General features: G+C 42.7%; 1 protein-coding gene across 2 annotated transcripts in view; it reads left to right on the forward strand.

The window, feature by feature from the left end:
* LOC119165302 (receptor-type tyrosine-protein phosphatase H) overlaps positions 1-13,858 on the forward strand; it is a 93,169-nt gene extending 79,311 nt beyond the window's left edge. For both annotated transcript variants that reach the window (XM_075871473.1, XM_075871474.1), the window contains 4 exons: positions 676-842; positions 10,282-10,417; positions 12,402-12,471; positions 13,601-13,858. In XM_075871473.1, the coding sequence (XP_075727588.1) occupies positions 676-842; positions 10,282-10,417; positions 12,402-12,471; positions 13,601-13,653 (426 nt within the window). In that variant the 3' untranslated portion in view covers positions 13,654-13,858. The remainder of the gene's footprint in view (positions 1-675; positions 843-10,281; positions 10,418-12,401; positions 12,472-13,600) is intronic.
* Positions 13,859-21,757: the final 7,899 nt, after the last annotated feature.

The raw sequence follows: 21,757 nt of genomic DNA on the forward strand, positions 1-21,757 counted from the left end.
CACTCTGCTCCAGAATTTAATATCATTTATTCACGCTATTTGCAACTTTCTATATTTTTTGGTCGCGCATAAGATCATGATTTTTCGCTCACAATCAACGACGCCGACGACGACGCTGACGACGACGTTAGAATTTCTGCGAAGTGAGCTCTTTAACGTTATCGCATTGAATACCTTGCTGGGCTAGTTAGTTGATATCCTTTAATAATGAAGGGCGCTGAATTATGCAAGACAAAGAAAACACACAGGACACTGCAGGTGCTTATGGGTGCTTCACACCCAGAAGAATGTGTGGTGTGTTTTTGTAGGCCTGTTTCGTCTGTTTCGTTTAGGCGCTATATATTGCTGATTGCATCGTTGATATTGACACCGGCGGTAAGGTCATGCGTATGATGAAGCATCTAAGGCTTTCGCCTTGAAATGTATAGCAACAATATATTGCGCAACTGCGCAACAATTGTTCCCACAAAGACTCAAATATAGTATTAGAACTAAGCCTATACTTTGCAAGCATGTTGCGGATATGCCATTGCAACTGAGGCATGAAGGGAAACTTCTGTTTTAGAAGGTGTGCATTCGACTTGGCCTATTCGCAGAACCTCAACATCGCCATTCACACAAAGCGGCGTGTTGTAGGAGATTAGTAGGATCCCTGTGATTTTCTTCGTCTTGCAGTCTGACGACTCCAGCAAGTGGCGTAGCCTACGCCACGTGTTTTTCACGGCGTGGAAGGACCATGGAACTCCGGAAAAACCGGGGACACTCGTGCAGTTTGTGCGTACCTGCCAAGGCATGTTCGGTCCGAGAGGTGGCTCGCAGCCACCAATCCTCGTACATTGCAGGTAAGCTAGCAAGTGCAGCATAATGATGATAATAATAATAATAATAATAATAATAATAATAATAATAATAATAATCACAATAATAATAATAATGTTTATTATTATTATTATTATTATTATTATTATTATTATTATTATTATTATTATTATTATTATTATTATTATTATTATTATTATTATTATTATTATTATTATTATTATTATTATTATTATTATTATTATTATTATTATTGAAAAAAGAAGGCGATCTTGCTGTTAGGCTGCTGAGGGTCGCTGTGTCAACGTTTATCTGCCTTTGGTTCGCGCTGTACCATGACAATATGTTGATTTTGGGACGTTAAACACGACTTATCAATCATCGTCAATCCTAAGCTTCGCCTTTAGGTGTTGCACGAGATAGTGATATCCTGTCCCTAGAGCGTATGTCAAGCACTCTGTGCATGAAATCTCTCCACCCACTACGTGGCCTTAAGGGAATAGGCACTGTAACGTGTGTGCCTTTTGTAATGGGTGACCTACCATTGAACCACGAAATAATTATTTTATTAACATGTTTCGACGCCCGATATGGCTATGTGCATGTGTATACCACACTTTATTACCGCAATGCTTCATGTATTGTTAAAAAGCAGGTATACAGAACGCGTGCGTTTGTCAAGTATGAAAGTTGCTGTCACTGCATTTCCAAGTAGAGAAAAGTTACTTTCGCTGCATTCATAAGCAGACACGTATGTGTGTGAAGGAACACCCACTTGCCCCGCGAACGACCTGTGATCAATCCCCACTGAGACCCAGGATTTTTATTATTTATTAATTGGAAACTCTCTGCATTTGTTTTGGTAACGCACAAGATTGTTTTCGTCACAATCAATGACGCCAACGCCTCAATTTTTGCGATACGAGCTCGAACACTACCACGTTCAAAGTGTGTTCGGACCACTCCAAAAGAAAACGTACCTAATTTGCTAGCCTACTTTCCTCGATGGTGGATGAGATATGACGAGTTTGGATGTGGCGTAAAATATGAGTAATATGAATGGTAAAATATTATTAATAGTAAAATATTTTGAATAGTAGAAACGAAACACACTTGCGCCACAACTGCCGTCAGAGTAGTTCGACAGTTTTCTGCTCTAAAACAGTGCGTCGATACTTGTTTGGATGAGCCACCGCAATTCCTTCCTGTGCATTTACTGCAACTGCTTATGAAACCGCCATTCTAAAATGATTTCATTTGAACAAAAAGACAGTTTTTCAACAAAAGACAATTTTGCTTGTTTTTGGATGCCAGAAGAGACCAGAGAAATACAGAAAAGGGTACACTCAGTGTAGTGTTTTTTTTTAATTTACATAGAACTTTCCAAGCACGGACAGCTACTTCTTATAAGTGGACCGTAGGTAACGAGAGGCTCTTCTGACTTATCAACAAACATTGACTGGGTAATGCTTTGTAGCCAGATTTCAAGAAAAAAAAAACGGCACAGTTTATCCGCAAGGGTGAATCATAGAATGCGATAGCAATAACTTGGAATGTAACGCTCAAAACGGCTAGCAGAGAGATACGTAAAGCTTGCTGCTATCTCACAAATGACGTACAAAAACAACAAACACAGGACGAGAGCTAACTAACAACGTATACAACTCGACGCTTAACGCTCTGTTCAAACGAAAACGAAGCAGGAAACGTAATCACAAGTACAGATCACAGGAACAGTCTGACCTTTGAGGCCCAGGCAACTAACACAATCATTTCAGTGAAAGGACAAGGCACACGATTCTACCCACTGAAGGATAAGCACGAGCGCACGAACATCTAGCCCCCCCCCCCCCCCACCACTTGCGTGGGACAAAGTACGCGTGGGAGATAAGCATGCGTTGGCTCATCGCAACGAGCTGTGTACGAGCGTGGGCGAATATTTCTTTCGTGAGTTTTTTATATATAGAGACACACATGCATATACGGTGCACGGCGGAAGCGGTGGCAACGGTAAAAACCACGCAAGACTGTTCATATTGACTCTCCGAATAAAAGAAATGTTTAGCCTCTGAGTCTTCACTCGAAATCAACTTTTTTTCGAAATTATTTTATTGTCTGAAAGATCAAATAGGTTCGTATAAACGAATATTTTGTTATTCTTTTTTCGATCTGTATTCGGGTCATCTATACTCCCTCTCCTTGCCCTAATCCATCTAACTTCGCCCTAATCATCACAGCAGTCAGGTTGTGGAAAGAATAGGTCTTTTTCAGTCATACTTCATTAACATGACCTAGTGGATGGCGCGCACAATGACATAAAGCATTAATGACGACTCCTATAAGGGCGTCATCATTAATAACGCACACTCGTTTCAAATTGTGTTGCCCACATAAAAGCAGTCGATGATTTCCCGTTGAGTAGTTTGCGTGCGTGGATGTTCGTACGACAGATATGATGGCGTGAGGAAAAGTGCACTCGGGAGAACGTCAGAATGAATTCTCAAGGACACCCAGACGTACTCACTCTCCGGTCGAAACTAATGAACTGTCGTACTCAACCTTGCTTTTCAGTTCATTCTTTGGGGTGTGCTTCCTTCAGATTCCTTTCAAGGAAAGCGCATGTTGTGTCATGTGATCTCGTGTACCATTCTTGATTGTTATGTGCTGAATGTGGAACCGAAATTAAGAAGATGCCTGTCAAATAGTAGAATATTATCTCTTCGGATACAATGTATGGACACTGTGTTCTTATTTTCAGAGATATGATGGTCCTTCATAAGAACACATCGTTTTCCTGTAAAGAAAGATGCTTTCGCAAAAACAATATTGATGGCAGGATTAGTTTCACGAAGAATAACGTTTCATTATGTGTGGTCGTGTGAATTTTTATGCAATACTCGCTGTTCTATGCCCAGGTCGTAAGACCCTGTTAACTTAAACTTCACCCGCCACGTTGGTTTATGATCTGTAGTGGCTATTGTGCTCGCCTGTCGAGTCCAGGCCGAAGCGGCTCCATTTTAAATAGACACGAAAACGCTTGAAGCTTGTGTACTGAGGTTCACGTGTACATTAAAGAACTCCAGGTTGTGGAAATTTGCGAAGCTCTGCACTACGGCATTCCATAATACATATATTTTTAGAACTTAAAACCTCGATTATTTTTCATATCATACTGATTTGGATTTCGCTGGAAGGTAGTCGGAAATTGTGACTTTAATTTTTGCTCAATTGTCATGATAATGAGTAAGCTTTTACAATTACTTGGACCGATCATTGCCGCCTGGCGATCGAAAAAGTGAACAAAGAGATCATTGAATATTTTCTTACGTTCGTTCCAGTGCAGAAGCAAAAAGATACCACATCAAATCCGTCGTTTTAGTCATGTCTTATAGCAGTAAGTCAATAAATATTTCATGGTATATTACAACAAGGCAGAACAAACCATCTCCGAAAACAGCTGAACGCCCCGCCGCGGTGGTCTAGTCACTAAGGTAGTCGGCTGCTTACCCGCAGGTCACCGGTTTGAATCCCGGCTGTGGCGGCTGCATTTCCGCTGGAGGCGGAAATGTTGTAGGCCCGTGTGCTCAGATTTGCGTGCACGTTAAAGTACCCCACGTGGTCGAAATTTCTGGAGTCCTCCACTACGGCGTCTCTCATAATCATATGGGGGCTTTGGGATGTCAAACCCCACATATCAATGAAATCAATCAAATTAAAAACGGCTGACCACTGGACATTATTTCCTCTCTGTTGTCATTCGCGGGTATATGCGACGTGCCCCTTACCAATATTTCGAAAAACCGTTTGGGGTATGTTGCACCCCCGCATGAAAAACGCTGCAGGGTTGAAGTTTCCTTTCTTTGTGGCGAACATATAGACTATTTTCCACAGCTAGTCTGTCTATGCGAAACCAAATAGAGCCACCGCACCGAAGCGCTACGGACTTCTACTCGGTGGCGTGGCCGTGATGTGGCGTGTGGTGAACGTTGCTGAGTAGCCTACAGCGACAAACGACGGTATAGTGATTCTTTAAAAAGAAAAAGCACCTGATTTTTGTCAGTCATAAAGTGACAAGGCGCAGTGCCTAAGAGATAAAAAAAATGGTAGCGTATCCACGGAGTCAATGATGAATAGTGGGGCGAAGCATAAGTCCGTCCATTTGCTCTTGCTTCCGTCCATCCATGCGTGCGTCTGTGTGGCCACCCGTGCGTTCATCCGCCCGTCCGTGCGTGCGTCTGTTCGTGCGTCCGCACGTTCATCTGTGCGTTCGTTCCTGCTTTCGTCCATGCATCCGCTCCTGCGTCTATCCATGCATCTGCTCCTGCGTCCGTCCATGCATCCATCCGTCCGTGAGGTCATCCGTGCGTCCGTCCATGCATCTGTCTGTGTGTCCGTTCGTCCACCTATTCAACACTCCAAGTACCACCATCTCGCATCTTTTCATCATATATTCCCAATATAGAAGCACCGCCATCCAGTGGACATTCAAAAGACTGAACGAGAGGAAGCACACGCACACTTTCTTACGGCTTGCGCTTCGGGTCTACTGCCCACCTTTAACCGCCTCGAGTTCATGGTATATACTAGTTCACTGTATTCATGGCACTGTGGCCCAACGCTCGCTAAACCTTTCTAAAACCTAGGAGGTTACGCCCAGCGAGTATAACGTGGGAACCCTTTCTTGTCTTCTGTGCGTTGTTGAACAATAAAAAATTTGCAGCGTGCACGTTAACTAAAAGCCAAATTCTCCTGTCTCTCATTCTCCCTTAGCAGCCATTGGCATGTACATTGAGCACAATCTTTTATAGTTTAACAACGCACAGAAGAAATCTCTCACTAGCACCACCTTGGAGGTCAAAATGTTATACTTGTTACACACTACTACAACGGCTACGAGGGACGAACGGGTGCCGCTATAAGAAGCTTCGCCCCTAAAAGAGAAAAACGGAAGGCGCGGACTGCGTGCTGTGCCCGCTTTGCTGCCCTCAACTCCCCGGGGGTGCGTTCTACCGGTGAAGGGGATAACCAGGAAATTCTTACAACATATAACGAGCTCACTAAACATTTCTAACTGTCTAGAAGGATTTTCCTTCCACCTCACAAAAATCTAACTCGGCCCCAAGCACTTACATTAAGGCTTTTGCAAACGCGGATGCACCCTACTTTGAAAATGTTACGCATCATGTACCCTGACCTATACCCAAGTAATCTTTGTCCACATTGTGGGGAAATAGCTTCATCAGAAAACATGCTCTGGCAGTGCACCAAATTCGCTCATTTATCGAACATCACCTCTGCCAGATGGGAGGCAGCAATCCGCAGCTCGTCCTTGGCAGATCAGCTCTGGGCTGTCCACCAAGCCCGCGAAGCGGCTGAGGAGCTTTGCATCTCAGTCCCCACGTGGGAGCTGCCCGCAACACAGGGATCTGTGTTTTGGAGTACCAAATAAAAGTTGATTCAATCCAATCGAAAGTGGCGGTGGCTAATTGACCGGCCATCGGCAACGGTGAAGAAGTCGGAAAAGGCCACCAGATCACGTGTTCAAACGTGGCAGCGCCCGTTCGCCGCTGCGGAAAACCACCCATAAGCTTACGATTACATGAAGAAATCAACATACTGGCGGTTCCTAACTGCTGGTATAAAAGGTATTAACGCTGTCTCTTTTACTTGGGGCTATCGCTCTTCAATGGCACTGCAGGAAGGCGCAATGCACTCTCCCTTCCCGCTCCTTTTTCTTTGTGTGTTTGGGTGTGCGTGCGTGCATGTGCGTGCGCGCGCGCGCGCGCGTGTGTTTGTGTGTGTGTGTGTGTGTGTGTGTGTGTGTGTGTGTGTGTGTGTGTGTGTGTGTGTGTGTGTGTGTGTGTGTGTGTAAGCGTGAATGCCTTGATACATGATCAAACGCGAGAATCGGCTGTTGGTGTCGGCGGAACTTGTACATAAAGTTATGTGATGACGTCACCCTATGACTTTGTGACAGCGTCTAAGGCTCTCAAACTTTTGGCACACCATTCTATGGCTCCGGCTGCTGCAAAGTACCGCATCACCATCCACTTCCTCCGTGTGCTCAGATTTGGGTGCACGTTAAAGAACCCCAGGTGGTCTAAATTTCCGGAGCCCTCCATTACGGCGTCTCTCATAATCATATGGTGGTTTTTGGACGTTACACCCCACATATCAATCAATCATCCACTTCCTCTAAGGAAACTTTCAACTGCTTCCTGCCGCTCCGTTTGTCAATGCAGGTAGGAAAAGCAGAAAAAAAAGGCAAACAGTAATAAAAAAAAGCTAGACCCGTCTTTGGTACTTGCTCGATATATGTTTTCGCATACGAAACGAAAGTGCCAGAGTGATGAATGTTGTCAGTGCCAATTTAAATATCGACGGAAAGAAACCGCGCACGCCACATTCAGTGAAATGGCTGCACCTGTCGTCTATACTGGGCGTGTCCAGTCTATGTACCCTCCCGTTTCCGCCTCGCAATTGGGTATTCAGTGTGGAGGCAGGTCTGCTGCTCGATGTGTGTGACGGAATGTACGTACTTGCACCAGGCCTCGAATGGTGCCTGCAAAACACAACTCAGGTTCCGCATGAATTACTGCGCTTCAGCGAAAAAAAAAATGCGCATCAACAGGACATTAAATAAGAGACTCAAAAATTATGTAGAAGCGATCATTAAGTTAGATAAATGGCAACATAGGCGGCTTCGCTAAGCGTGTGTTATTTGTATTAGGTTATTTAAAAGCAATGTCCTTTTTTTGTACCTTGCCCCAGCTAGCGCAGTCAACACTTTGTGCTGTGAGTAATAGCACCGCACAATGTCATGTCTCACAGCACAGGACATACCTCTAAAAAGGGTCTTGTGGTGCGTGGCAGCTTAGGCTAGTTGGTATGGCATGACGATTGTTATAGCGCGAGAACAAAACGACGACACAGAGCCGTCGACAACAAAACGACGACACAGAACTCGTGTCTTTCGTGTCCTTCTTGTCTCTGTGTCATCGTTTTGTTCTCGCACTATAACTATCGTCTTGTGGTGTGGTTATAATTTAAGGTAGAAAAAAACTGTGCTACTCTACCGCTGAATCGCTTCATTTAACTTGGTTAACAGCCACAAATACATGGGGCCAAGCTGAAGATCAATTGGCTGCCTCAAATGTAGTAATGGCGAAATTGAATAAGTCTAAAACGTCTGAAATGCCCTGTTAACAAAAATATAGGCAAATCTAAGGTGACTTCGCTTCGCCTTGACTTTATCGTTTATAAGCAATGGCGTTTGTGTAATTATTCCAGGCTTAAGCGTATTTCATTCATCGTGTTTCCAAAGATTTGCGATCACTCACCACAAATCATTTGCCCGTTTTACACAATTTGTTTAATACGCACGATGTTTACGAAGCTGGGTGCTAATGTCCCTTACAACTGAGTCGTCCATCATTATACACTCAACTCTTAATGTCGTGAGACGAACGAACTGTGTTTTTAGGAAGGGCTCAAAATGTTCGTAACCATTTCTTCATCAAGGTTTTTTTAGTATGACGTTCATGTTCTGGTAAATACAGTGCATGAATGCAGAAACTTTTTGCGACAGATTTCATCGAACGCAATCCACTTCAATAAAATGCGCCGCGGAACCTATATACAGCAAATCTGTCCGGCCAATGTCAGAAAATAGTCAAGAACAAACGCTGTGCTTGTTTTCAGGCCTAAACCTGTTTGTGTAGCTGTTGTGTACGGAATGAAATATATGAGACTGCGCACACGCGCATTTTTTTTTTTTTTTGCAGCAAGATGCATAACTATATTTCTGAAGCTTGCAAACATAGGTTTTTGTGAGTGCGATTAGTTATAATTTTTACACCGGGTGGAATATTTCTTACCTGACTTTATTCCCACTAAAAACATTTCCACGCTTTGTCGAAATACGTCGTGAAAGTTGAATATTTCGTCGAGGCTCTACTTCAAGACCTTTGTTTTTTTATACTGAAATAGCAAAAAAAATCACTTTGCCTTTAAAACCTTCAAGTCATTTAAACCACTAACATCACAAGGATGCCATGAAAATAAACAATACAACAACAGTTATTCCACCATGCAAGCACATGTTGTACAGAACAGACGACGTCTCTTAAGAAGTGTGCTTTTTCAATAAATCAGTGTTGGCACTGTTCACCAATAATCCTTTCATTCACACAGAGCAAAGGATTGACATACAAATGAATTTATCATTATTATTTTTTTCCAAAGCAGATGAAAGCAATATTCAACAGGTTTAGACGGTCAAAAGTGTAGTCCAAAAGCGATGACGCCATCTAGTGTGACATAACCATTTGTAGCGAATCGGTCAATAACGAACGCTTTTAGCGACCATAAAATTTTGAATAGTTCCCAGCATTTTTCCGTGGTTTTTGCTGAACGCTTCGTAACTTGAGGTTTCATTCTAATATATGGGATAATGCCACGTTTCAAATCCAGATACTTCTACTTATTTGTCGTATTTAATATACGCGGCCATTCCCGCATCATATCTGTTTTTTTTTATTTTTGTAGCAATTTAAAGCTCTATTTTCGTTTACATTACTTATTTTTGTGGCCATACATGCTCCGCCAAGAAATGTTATGAATAATGTACATCTACCTCTATTTCTAAGTAACTTTTTTTTTCACAATAAATTTTTACTAATAGGTGGCTTACGCAACAATATTTTGACACAGCTTAAAAAACGCAAAGGTCCTGCCCACATGATTGAATGGCGGCCGCTCATTGCCTCCTTGTCTAAATAAACAGTCCTGCTCATTCACTTTACTTGGAGGGCGGGATAATGGTGCGCTCGGCTCATGGCGTCAGGTTCAAGACGTTGGCTCATGACCAAGGGTCCATGCTCAGTGATTTCTCCACCATTGATGAGGAGTTGCCATACAATAGAGTTTCGGAATTTCTATTTCTGTGGCATTGCGGCCCATGCTTACACAGGGTACCGACACTGCGAGAAGTTTCTTAAGAAATTTGTTGCGACATTCGTGCCAGCAACAACAAAGACCAGAGAAGTTTTGCGTAGACCTTCAACAAGCTATATTTAGTTTTGAACAGCCGACAAGTGGTCGCCTATTCACCTTACGCACCGGCCCCGCCAAGCTTTCGGTTACACACAAGAAAAAAATAACGTTCGCTATCTTCATCTCAAGTACGTTTCTGGCACACTCGCCATAAGCAAAGTTGCTTGTGATCGTAACATAATTGGCTCAACTTCTTTGTAATGTTCATTATTACGTGCCACCTGAAGTAAGTCATACCGGGCGCCCCCAGGCTCTACAAGAAAATGAAAATAATGCTCACGACATTTGTCTCAAATTCTTTTGCTTCGACTGTTGCGATCGATGCACTATAGCGGCCTGCCATTTCCCCCAACTTCTCTTTATTTCGTGTGCATGTAACTTGCCTACTTAGCCTCTTGCTGCTTTCAGCGCTGGTGTGGGACGGACAGGCACCTTCATCGCCCTTGACATGTGCCTGCAGAAGCTCGAAGTGGATGAAGATATCGACATCTTTCACCTTGTCTTGGACCTGCGAGAGTGCAGGAGATGCATGGTACAAAACGAGGTGCGTGACTAGCGACAATTTTCGCGCGTTCAGCTTCGAAGCGCAAGGGGGAAGCGCTTTGGAGAGACTGTGGTGTTACGTACCCATCGTGAATGTAATTCGCTCGGAGAGGCATGTGCCAGCACTGCACCCGATTCGGCATGCAAAACGGAATGATTACATCATGTAAAATTTTCACATTCAGACTGTCCTGCGAGAAGCCCACATTTGCAGGATTTTTTAATGACTTATGCATTTATGTTCTTCAGTAAGATTAAAGAAGCATAACTTATGAATAAAACGTCAGGCCTGCGCCATAGGTGCAGCACAGTCACAGCGAAAGCTAGAAGAGCGGCATTTCAGAGCCTTTGCAAAACACTCATTGGGAACTAGTGTAAGCACACTTGCTTGGTACCATTAGGGCAATTATAATAAGATTTTGGGTAGTATAGGCCGGCATTCGCTTTGCTATACTTCGTCATTGTTTTGAGGAGCCCGGTGCCCTTAAACATTAGCAAGACATTTTGTGTCATTTGTCCATTCAGTGCCTGACGATGATGACGAATTACGGCTGAAGTGGGTATGCGCCACAGTTAATAAAGAAACAAGAATCAGCTTTGTGATGGTTTGGAGCATCGGACGGGCCACGCGTTTCGCTATTCGCATTGTGCGACGACTGGTTGTTCTTTCGCTGTTGTAAAACGCTATAAAAGTCGCATTAATGCGATTGCTTCCACAATATCAAGCCTGCCTAAGGCAAGTTTGACAAGTCACAAGCACTGGTGTAGCTCCGTGGTAGAATACTGGGCTGGCACCCAGCGGACCCGTCTTCGATCCCCACTGTGCCATTGGTGCTAGGTCATGACTAGCTAAGGCAAGTTTAAAAACAAGTTATAACCACCGGCGTAACTAAGTGGTAGAATACTGGGCTGGCATGCAGCTGACCCTTGTTCAAGCCCCACCGTGTCATTAATGCAAGGTGTTTTTTTTTTCTAATTTCGTGTGATGTGGTTATGAGCCCCGGTGGCGGCGGCGGTGAACAATAACTGCACGTGACCCCAAAAGCGGTCTCATACAACTTTCGGTGTAAAATACTGAATTAAAACTTGCTCTAGCACTAACTATGCTGTTCAGTAGTCAATTTATAAGGCTTTTCGCATTGTTTTCAGTAGCAGTCGCAACTGTTTTTGAGAGTGTGCTTAACTTCTGTGCAGTGCCTGCATCCTGTAGTTTGTGCCACGTGGCTTAAAAATGTGTTGCTACCAATTATTTCACTGCCTACTAGAAGCGCAGCGTTGCAAAACTGAAGGCGCGCGATTCTCCGGCCCTTCCCTCCGCGGAGTAAATCACGCGCGGGAGATGAGCGCGCATCGCATAGAGCTGAGCACCAACCTCATAACGCTGAGAGCGCTCATCGCACCATCTGGCTGGTAATTCAGAAAACACGCTATTTCCGCCGTGCTGGATGTAGATAGCTTGACGTTTCAACATTGATGGAGGTGCTCCTTCGTGGCTCAGTGGCTAACGCCGCGCGTTCACGAAAGATAGGTCGAATGTTCAATTCCTCGTGCTGTATTCTCTTCCTGGATTATTATTCTTTCCCGCGCTTTCATATATATAGATACCTACACATATGTGGTAAGTGACGGTAATGCTCGCGGTGAAATTCAGCTGAGAGTGTCCATATAATTGCCATCGCAGTAGAAGTATTGTCGGCGGCCCCAAATACACCAAGCTCCCTGACTAATCACAGGCAGTTGAAGAAATCATGGCTACGAAAACAGCACCGCTATGCACCAAATGTGTCTGCCTTCGCTAACAGGTTTATATACGAAGCACTCGTGCAAAAGAAATAACACCTAGAAGCGAGCATGTCTTGTGTGTAGTCGTGCTTCTTTGCACTCTTGATTATACGTATGAATGAGCAAGTAGCCCACTAAGCTAATTATCGGAGTGCTTTTTTCCTTCACCATTGACAGAGTTGTTTGAATCTTATTTGGTGCAGAAACAATACACCTACCTATACCACTGTGTGGCCTCCGTTATCGACGAGATCTATGGAAGCACAGTACAAAGTAAGTAACAAACATTACACAAACTAAATTACATTACAATTTTTTTTCGAACAGATAAGCCATATCGAACAATCCTCCATAACAAAAACGTATGCTAGCCCTATCAGCATCAACTCAGGCGTCACTATGATGGTTTTTTTTTACATGAAAGGGTTTTCATGCAACGGACGAACAGTGCGGCCGAAGAAAATATTAGCCATAAAGTATGACGTAGCTAGATAAGGACAACGTAATTCTTTTCCCAGCTGAAGTGAATTCAATGGCCACATTTTTATAAAACCGGGGAACACTTTTATAATTATATACCTTATAGCGAATGTAAAATATTGATGCAGATCACTAAACTAGAAATAAAAGCAAGTAGGCAAAGTACTTCACACATTTTATAGTCTAACAGAGCTGAAACGCGTTTTAAATGAAATGGTGAAGAAGGACACAACAAAGTTTGAAAGAAGGCTTCTGTGTTCTGCTTTGCTAGTTCACGAAACATTCTGGCAGAATTCAGGATATTAGGATAAGATAGGTATTACGTGACATTCTAATACTATTTTTTTTGTTTTTCATAACACATGAGCCATGGTTGTCTTGTTATCAGATTGTGACATAGTGCAACTATGTGCTACCTAATAATTGTCATCTCACTAAGACGAAAGCTAGAGCAAGAATTTTTTCAATCGCTTATAACCATTCCTTCACCAGGTGGCACAAGTTAAATTTGATGCTTGTTTTCTGATTATTTATTGAATTCACAGTTAGATTAGGTAGCTAATAAAATTATTTAAAAACAAAATAAATAAAGCGAATCCTTGAAATATGGTAAAAGAACTTTAGCTTGATGTTTAGTGAAAAAAGAAAACGCTAGACCAAAGTGCTTGCTCAACGAAATAAAACGTCCATTGTTATTTAGGGGCCACAAATATTTTGTTACTGCTACTACAGAGTTCACTGCAGTACTTTTTATGGTAAATATTGCTTGTGCATACACTTACCGGATCAAAATAAGCAAAAAAGTATGAGAAATGCATCATACATAGATACGCTTATATCTTTACCTTTAATTTGTTGGTGAAACTGTCCAATCTACAGCACACACCCACTTTCTTGTTTTTCATTGACTTTTTCCATTCAGATGAGCCAATATATGAGAATGTCGCTGCCTTGATGTCGGGGTCTGCCTGCTGAAGACACCAAAAGAAGATCGACCTCATCGGAGACATGCGATAGCACTGACTAGAGACCTTTAGAACAAATGCTCAGTTGTGATTTTCCTGAGTTGAACTTGAATGGGAGATAACCCGAGCAAACAGTACAATGTACAATGAGACTCGGACCACCCTATGCATCCATTGATGCCTAACCTATGTTTTTGTCTAGACAAGCTCAAGAGACCCCACTATACACTACAGAGCTGTAGATTTTTTTTAATTTACTTAAGGATTTTGTCTGATATACCCACCTACAATATTTTTCACTTGGCATCTGAATATCGTCTTGAGAGCTTTCAATGAGTTTCAGTGCTATTTCACCCATCCTTTTGTTCATCCCGAATGCGCAAAACAAGTGCAGGTCTCTACATTTTTTTTTTCATTTTGGCAGTCCATGTGTAGTGTTGCTGTAATTAAGCTCAAGTGAAGGGCAAATTAAGTGCTGCCAAATTGTGTGGGAAAGGGGTAAGCTGCTCAAAGTGCGTGAATGCTGCATAGAAAAACATCTACTTTTAGGTAGTTTTGTAAGGCACGAAACAAAATCGTTTTTGGTAGTTGCGAATGTTTGTATAGAATAATTTAGCAAATAAACAAGAGAGCCTCATAATTTTTAAAATATCTTATGACAATTAGCTACAAAACACTGTACCACATCACAAAATTGCTTTTTTTTCTACTTCAAGTTCGTGTAGACTATGCTGTATAAACCTATAGCGCACCTTTTCTTTGATTATGTAGCGACGTGGTGGCATCCGTTGTAGACGTGCCGTCGGGGCGGGTTTAATTAAAGGACGACTCAGGGATGAAGCAAGCCGCCGAAGTAGAGCGGCAGCCGTGGCGGCCAGCCAGAAGCACACGAACGTTCAAGGCAACTCACGCCAAGAGCCACTATCATTTGTTATTTTATTTCACTAGCCAGTTGGCCGCCACTAGCACTACGCGACAATAACACACCAGGCCACGTTATTTCGTAGCATTGCCAAGTACTTCGATGCCATTCCAATATTTTCACAGTGATTGAAAGTCTTCAGAACTCCTACACAATAATACTTCCTTCTTTACACAAAATCTAAACGTACTAAATGCTGAGCATTGTGCAGATATTTCATGACGATAATAGCTGATGAAGTGATCATGACGGTCATACCGGATAAGTCAATTGCAACTGTTTCTTCACAAATATTGCCATTTAAAAGTTGACGTACTTTCTTTTACGATAAGTATGGGTTATTGAGATTTTATATAATCACACCCTTTTTTAACTAGACGCATTTGGAGATAGTAGCACTGACCAAAACAGTCTTAGAAACTTTGAAACGCACAACGATAGCCTTTGAAGGAAAAGTTGGCGTGAAAGCTTTTATGCAATATAGCAGTAAAGCGTTTTGCGTTTTATAGTTAGATATGTGTACATAGTAATTTCGTTGCTTGACTCTGTTGCATTGTCGTCAATAGAGTACTGCGACCGATAAACATACATTAAAGGGCCAGTCAGCAGACTCCGAAACGCGAAGAAAAAGCTCGCGCATTTTTTCTGCGCGTGACCAATCTCCTTCCACGCGCTGTGACGTCAACTCGGTGATCAGTGACGTGGCGCAGCACGCAGCTTGTCGATTGGTCTAAACGAGGCCTCAACAAAGAGTAATGAAGTCAACGTCGCCAATCGCCGAGGGGACGTCCCTGCGCGTGAAAGAAGGTTGGTAAGGGGCAAAAAAAAAAAAATACGTGCACTTGTTTGGAGAGTGTAAAACAATTAGTCGAATGCTGTTTACTGGCTCTTTAAATCAACGAAGATATGAAAGAAAAAGTAATTTTTTTTTTCACTGTGGTCATCTTTATCAGAAAAAATAGCACGAGGTAGGAGATAATTTATTACAACCTGCGCATTTATTCAGAGTGCGTTCACCATAGTGTGAAGAATACTTTTTGTACTTACACATGTTGATTGTGAGAAAACAACTATTTGTCCACGATTAATGGTCTTTCGCGTCATTTATTGTGTTCTGCAATATATGTACATAAAGCACGTATATCGCTATTGTAAGTGACGACTCTTTGTAATTTAGCAAACGTTTGCTTTTTATCAATGTGTTTGTGCTTCATGCGAGAAGCTTATAAATAATAGTGTCCGTATTCTTGCGAACTGATCAAAGGCATTCCACAATGTATTTTACGTACTTTGTGTTTTATTATGTGTGTTGGTTGAATAAAAAAAACACTTTTTTCGGTCTAAGGGTCGTTGTCCGCATGCGTGACGCACAGTCTTATATTCAGTTGTACCATTTTACAAATATTTCTGAGTCGTTTACTTTTGGTTTACTCACAATGCCCAAAGAAGCCAATGGCTAAGGACATTGGACTTATGGCATGTTTATTTCAATTTGTGACATCATCTATAAACATAAAAAAGAAAATTTTATGGCTAATTTTGAAAATTATTTGTAAAGTTGAGGCCATGTAGTGTGCTCTACTGTTTGGCTCGCATGTTTTGCGGAGCCTTGATTACCGATCAGGAGCGTTTTGTTACCGTGTTCAAAAAGTGCAGCAGGGCCTCTTCATAGCCGAGGTGCTTCACGGAAATATAAGACTTCCAGTAACCATAAGCCAAACGACAGGATAATTCTGAGAGTATGGAAGAGGAACAACAAGGGAGTAGGCAGAGAGGTCAACCATGCAGGTACATGCCAGGTTCGTTGCCCTATGCTAGAATAATGGAAAAGGGGGGTAGAAAATGAGAGAGTGAAAGAAGAAGAAAGAGATAGATAATCAATAAAAAGTCATCAGCACTTGCTTCTATCATTGCGCAGCGGGTGCTTCGCTCCAGTGGGCACTGATTTGCCGAATAAAAAGGTAAATGTTTTGCCTTTGGTTGCTGCGGTACCCACAGTCAAGCCACGTAACACCTAAAACCAAACGACATATTACGGAAAGCGGTGTCTTTGTCCGTAAAGGCACTGCTTCGAAACAATTTGAGCCTTTTTTTAAGTACCTTCAAGGACGAAAAACACATCGGCCACTCCACACCCTATGGAAAAATTCTTAGTTACTCTTCGTACTTCTGTTTCTGCTGGAGTCCAGTGTGCTACCTCAACTTCAGCACGTCTTGCAAGTCGCATAATGAGATAGTTTTCAGTTTGGTATGGTCACTATACCTGATGAGCAGCTACACTTTTCTGTTTCATTCAGACATTATAGCGTCCCCAAAAGTGATCCCTAATCATTGTGATCAAGTTAATTGCTAGCTGATCGAGTGAACTGTATGAACCATCACGAAACGCACTATCACTGGCTCGGTATTACTGTTAAAAGGAAAACCCTTAGATACCTAATTAAACGTGAAATTTGAGTCTCCTTGAAGAAGAATGGCGATTTGGGCTAGTTGGTTTGAATTCATGATAATAAGGGTTGCAGCGCGAGCACGAATGTGCTAGAAGAAACAGACGAAAGTCGACGTACGGAAGGCAAAGAGGAAGAAAAAAACAGCGCTCGTGTTGTCCTCTTTGCCTTCCGTACCTCGACTTTCGTCTGTTTCTTCTAGCACATTCGGGCTCGCGCTGCAACCCTTATTATCTTGAAAGTCTCCGCTCGCGGTGGCTGGGACGAGTCACCCAATAATATCATCACGTCATGGCGTCATCAATTACGTAACGGTGACGTGATGTAACGGGGACGTCTTTGGGGTCTTCAAGTCACATGAACTCACATCAGATGGTGACGTATTCACAAGGCAACGTAGCTTGGCCAAAAGTTCTATCATGGAGGTAGCACAAAATTATGTTATATGGAGACCAATCTTGGAGAGTAGCGGAGCAGGATTAATACAACGGCAGAGAAAAAAATGACAGTGGCTATTGTCTTCAAGTGGTCTTAATGCATTATTATAAAATATTATTATTATTAGTAGTAGTACTAGTAGAAGTAGTGGTAGAGTTAAGAGTAGTAGTAGTAGCAGTATTATTATTGTGATCATTATTTGACATTTATATATAAACGACTTACGGCACAGTGGAAATGAAGAGAGGGAAAGCTGGCAACAGCCACCAGCAGCGTCACAACGCCTGGCTAGTCCTTCGTGATGAAGTAGTGTATGGCGAATAAAAATGCCGAAACAAAATAGAAAACGAAATGCAAAGGTGAAAATAATTGTGCATTCGAATCATAGAGATACCATGCTCAATTATTGTCTGTTGGTAATATATACGAAGGAAATGTTAAAAATGGCACATAGTTGTGGCTGTAGAGATCAACCCATAAAAAGAAACCAAAATGATGACTAAGCGTTCGAATCGAAAGCAGACCAACCACGGCCAACAATCACCAGCATGCACTTATTATAAACGGAAACCAGTCCACTGGGCGAGAATGTCGGCACGAGAACTACTTTCTTAGTTATAATTTTGTGCTTGCATGCGGTGGTTAATGGAATCACGCCACACAACAGTGCAGAGGAACACGGGTTTCCGCAGCCACCTACGCGTACGAGTGATGTCTCGATTCTCAATAATGAAGTGCCATTCATTGACCTCAAAGACGTGACGTGGTGCTCAACAAATAATGCAGGGCAAACCAAGCAGCAGCGTTCGGCCACAGAACTACCACTCTTTCAGTGCAAGCAAGCGCAGAATCGTACAGGGAGAGGCTACTGGGCACGTGTTGGTGACGTACGTGCTCATTAGTGCAATTGCATCGAGTAACGTATGAAATATGCGCTGCTGACGTAAGGAACCTTGCGTAGTAGCAGCAGTTGATTCATGAGCAAATTGAAAGAACTGTAGATTTCCGTTCTGCACATAAGGGAAGCCCGCCTGAGTATTATTTTTGAATGCTGTTTTTAGTTCTGCAAATAAAAGGGTTTTTTTTGTTGAAATTCAAAGAGAAAGCGCAGTTTCACGGCGTCATTTAGTTCTATTAGCCCTGAAGTTAGCACAATTTTCTTTGTTTTGTCCGGAGTGTGATGCATAGCGTTCACATGTAGCTTGAACTCAGTAAAGAAGTTGAACTGAGTTGTAGTGGCACCTGCCTGAGGTTGGTGGTGCTGGAAAGGGGCCCCGCTTGCAATAGGTCACTATTTTGATATAATAGTTCTTTGGCGAAGACGTCGCTTCTTAGCTGTAAACGTTGATGGTGCATAAGGTGCATGAGTTGGAACCTGTTTATTGATGTGCATTGTTCCAGCGGGCTTGTTCATTGTGCACTAAAAGTAAACGTGTCAAAGACAGTTTCATTTCTGGTACGTTATAATTTCAGCAGCTACGGGATCATTATATATTATGACTCAAATCAGACGTTTTCCCCTTGCGGGTAGCCTAACATATGCCGGTACATTCATCCCCGCCGGCACGTGTCTCTAAACTACCGTGATAGTCGAGTTGTTGCGTGTTGCAGTATGTGGTGTTCTCTCTTACGCAGTGCTCACAAAACTTGCATTTACGCGAAGGTGTTCATGCAGCCCGTTCCATAAATTTCATGCTGGGGTTTTCATTCACCCACACCGTAGTTGGCCTTATGCGGGCTGAACCCTTGCATTTTGAGCCACTTTTTACACTCCAATTGTGTGTGATAAATCCTTCGTGTTTATTCACGGCCGCATCACTTTTCCTTAGGTGTGCACTCTTAAATAGAAACGAACTTTAGAGAGCTTGTAACCACAAGCAGAGATTTAGTAATAGGAGCTGTGACTAAGTTTCTTAGTCACCTACTAACTTTTGTGACATTTATACTGCGTAATCTTGCAGACACCCAAAGGTAGCAATGGTACTTTTGAGCACTGTTACTTTTCTCCGTGCATCTGCTTACCGAATTTGTCGAACAAATTAGATCTCAATAATACGAGCGTCTAACAAGCTATTAGTAGCACAGGTATCTGTTCAAGTTTATTGAGGGTCTGTATGTGCGCTTAGTATATGTCCATCTGGGGCATTGTATATTATATAGGTACTTTGAATCAGTAATAAGCAAATTAGATGTAGCATACTCTTTGCAATATTTCATTAAAAGTCTAAGGGTATACGTTACCGCAAGCACCTCATATGGTTGGGAACTGTCTAAAGAAACAGGCAAATATGAATTAGTTACGGGGCCCAAGTAGGCTCACAAAAGAAGACTGGGACTCTGCCTTACGAAGTTCAGAGTTGCTACCTCAAGTACGGGCTGTCCAGAGAGCCCACCACGCGGCGGTGAGGCTAGGCCTCCACGTTCAAACGTGGCAGCGGCCCGCGATGTTGCTCTAAAGGAGTAGCGTTTCTCAGGACCCAATAAAGTTATATTTCTGTCTGGCGTGAATCATAGCCGCTCACTGGTAACAGTTGCATTCACGAAAAGTATAATTATAAGGGCTCATAGAGGCACCTACAGGCTCGAAGTATCGCGTGCAGTTATCGTTGTCAATGTGTGGTGTGCCGAGAGTCATCGGGGTCTATCAGTTCAAGCACACGCTATGCGGTGAGTGATGCAAACACGTCATTACTTTCGTATGAAGTGCTCGTTTGTCTATAATTAGAAATGATTTGCTCCTTACGTTTTCATTCCCTATTTTACGTTATCGGGCCAGCTTTGTATGTAATCACTACTACGTATACTTGAATCTTGACTGAGGACCACCAATATATCTATTTACCAGAGATTTAACTACTACCTTGAAACACCAACGAAATAGATTACAGCTCTAAAGGCAGCTCCAGTCTATGCTTTATCTGTTAGAAACTTTTCGAGTTGACTTCTTATTTGTTCTCATGCACTCCAACCACCCGTGACGTATATGCTCAGCGCAACAAAGGCATAGATGGAGCCGATTCTGGTAGAACTCGCTGTTGGGCTAGTTGGTGATGTCTTTATTAAATATTCAACGTCGCGCCGAAAGAACAACCACACACAGAAAGAACCAAATACATGTATGGACGGATGGATAGACGGACAGACAGACAGACAAATGGACAGACAAACAGAGGCACGGACAGACTCACGGGCGCATGGACAGACGCATGGATGGATGGATGGACAGAAGCCCGGACAGAAGCATGGATGAATGGTCGCAGGGATAGACGGAATCACGGATGGACCGATGAACGGCCACATGGATGGACGGACTGAAGAGCGGACGAAGGCCACAGACAGACAGACTCACGAATGGACGGATGGAAGCATGGACGGAGGGACAGAGGCACGGACGAATGGATGGACCTAAAGAGAACCGGATGGATGGAAGCAGGTACAGATGGACAGACAGAAGGACGGGTGAAAACATGTATGGAGAGACAGATGGACGAATGCACGGATGGACTCCCAGACGTACAGACAGAAGCACGGACGCATGGAAGGACCGACGGAAGCACGAATGGATGGACGCAGGGATGGTTGGACACATGGACGAACGGATGGACGCTTTGTCTTGTCCCATTCACCATCATTCACTCCGCAGATATGATATGATTTTTTTTCTTTGGCAAACAAAGTCTATGAAATGTATTACGACGGAACATTTATTCGAGGAGCTCGAGAGCAGTCATGCTTAAAAATCTCCTCTCTCATAAAAGAACGTGAGAACTAAGTAAGCCAAGTTTTCCGAAATCGCACTGATAGTTTTATAAGTTGCCCACAGGAAAAGAAGTGATGCGTTCGCAGTTCGAAGTGAAGCCTCCACAGGCAAGTTGTCTGCCTCGGTGCACCAGAGGCTAAGGTGCTCGGCTGCTGACCCGAAAATTGAGGGCTGGATCTCGGTTATGGTAGTAGAATTTCGATGAAGGCGACAGGGTATTGGCCCATGTACTGCGTTATGTCAATGTACGTAAAAGAACACCAGATGATCCAAATATCTGGAGCCCTCCACTGTGGCATCTCTCGTTATAATATCGTGGTTTTGCGACTTGAAACCATCGATAAAGTTATTATGAATAATATTAATAATGTCATTATCTATGATAATATTATTGTAATAATAACTTTAATAAATAAAGTTATTATGAATATTATTAATAATATTATTATCTATGATAATATTATTGTTTTAATAACTTTAATATTACTTTATTAAGCGCAGGCAAGTTCATTTGCCATGGTTGCACTGCGCTTGCTCTGCTCGGTTA

This window comes from Rhipicephalus microplus, chromosome 8, assembly GCF_043290135.1.
Source record: "Rhipicephalus microplus isolate Deutch F79 chromosome 8, USDA_Rmic, whole genome shotgun sequence".
Taxonomy (NCBI): Eukaryota; Metazoa; Arthropoda; class Arachnida; order Ixodida; family Ixodidae; genus Rhipicephalus; species Rhipicephalus microplus.